This window comes from Cebus imitator, unplaced genomic scaffold (assembly GCF_001604975.1).
Source record: "Cebus imitator isolate Cc_AM_T3 unplaced genomic scaffold, Cebus_imitator-1.0 Scaffold159, whole genome shotgun sequence".
Classification (NCBI taxonomy): Eukaryota; Metazoa; Chordata; class Mammalia; order Primates; family Cebidae; genus Cebus; species Cebus imitator.
The window spans coordinates 2422001-2423511 of record NW_016107474.1 but is presented as its reverse complement, the minus strand read 5'-3'; the positions used below and the strand labels follow the sequence as shown (position 1 = coordinate 2423511).

Here is a 1511-nt window from a genome sequence, read left to right as displayed (position 1 = left end):
GAGAGGAGCGACGGACACTGAGCCCAGCACAGCAGCCAAGCCCGTCGGCACAAAGCACAGCTGCTGTGACCCAGCCTGGGAGAGACAGCGTCTGAGTCTTCAAGTGAAGGTAACAGGGCGCCCTAGGGTAGAGAGAAAGCACGCTAAACGCAGGGCATGCCCGCAGTTCCTCCACCACCTCTATGGAAGGAAGGGTGAAGTGGGGTTGTGTGCCGCGGGAGGGAGGGGACGAGGACTCTCAGTTCAGGCTTATTCCTCTACAAGACCTGGGAGTGATGCCCAGTGTCTTGTTTTTTGCTTCCCAGACAACTGGATATTCTGAGAATCATCTCTAGCTTATCACAGTCCCAATCATGCCTCAGCGTTGTACTACATGTTTTCACAGATTCTGAAGCTTTCAAGCAAAGTCTTCTTCAAGCTGTGCCTTTAGCAAGATACCTTTAACCTGGGGTTCTTGGATAAAACTGTTTTCAAAAAGTGCTGAGCCCAAGACCTGAGGGTCCACACGTCTTAACTGTGCACTGCTACAGCTAGATGCTGGAAGGAACTCTCGCTGCCTGTGAGAAATCATTCCTTCTTCACTACAAAGTCCGCCTAACCAGGCTAGTTAACATGGCTGTTAATACTTGGTGTAAGGCAAACTGCACCATTAATCTGTAAATGTTCATAGAAAAATGATGCTCTTTCTGATAGACAGAAGCTCCTATTTTTCTAATCTAGTATGATTATATAGTTTAGTTATTTTTGTCTCTATTTTTAACAGGCCATTTTCATGAGAATTTTAGTATTAAGGTCTACGACAAGTCAAGAAACTTAAAACAAGTCCAAGCCCAGCAAGAGAATGTCCTCTCTCTTGACGTCATAAAGAAATGCTACAGGCCTGAGCTTCATTTGCAGGAGTGCATCGCCATGAACCCTCTCAACCTTACGTATGCATTACCTTTACTAATCTCCAAGTCCACAGGATATTCAATATTTTTGATGAGCTTCTGGCATCCACCAGTCTTCTCGTAAACAAACCGTTTCAGGTGCAGAACGAGAACAGGAGGGAGCTTCTCCAGAGTCACTCTTCGACTTATCTCAACCTAAGACACAAAGCACACCAGGACACACTGTCCCTGTATTACCTGAACAGCAGACGTCACATCCACCTTCTGCTCAAAGATGTCCTCTGAGAGCTGAGGTCCGAGAGTCCTATGGCAGGGCTTCATGGCTTTTCCTGCCCCGCAGAAACTCAGACTCTACCAACGCTCCTCTTAAAAAAATGCACATGGCTGGTCGGGCACAGTGGCTCACGCCTGTAATCCCAGCACTTTGGGAGGCCGAGGCAGGTGAATCACCTGAGGAGAGGAGTTCAAGACCATCCTGGCCAACATGGTGAAACCCCGTCTCTACTAAAAAACAAAAATTAGCTGGGTGTGGTGGCGCATGCCTATAATCCCAGCTACTTGAGAGGCTGAGGTGGGAGAATTGCTTGAACCCAGGAAGTGGAGGTTGCAGTGAGCCCAGAT

General features: G+C 47.8%; 1 protein-coding gene across 3 annotated transcripts in view; it reads right to left on the bottom strand.

Annotated features, from left to right (window-relative positions):
• USP10 (ubiquitin specific peptidase 10) overlaps nucleotides 1–1511 on the bottom strand; it is an 85888-nt gene that overhangs the window by 7104 nt on the left and 77273 nt on the right. For all 3 annotated transcript variants that reach the window (XM_017543630.1, XM_017543632.1, XM_017543635.2), the window contains one exon: nucleotides 941–1085. In XM_017543630.1, the coding sequence (XP_017399119.1) occupies nucleotides 941–1085 (145 nt within the window). The remainder of the gene's footprint in view (nucleotides 1–940; nucleotides 1086–1511) is intronic.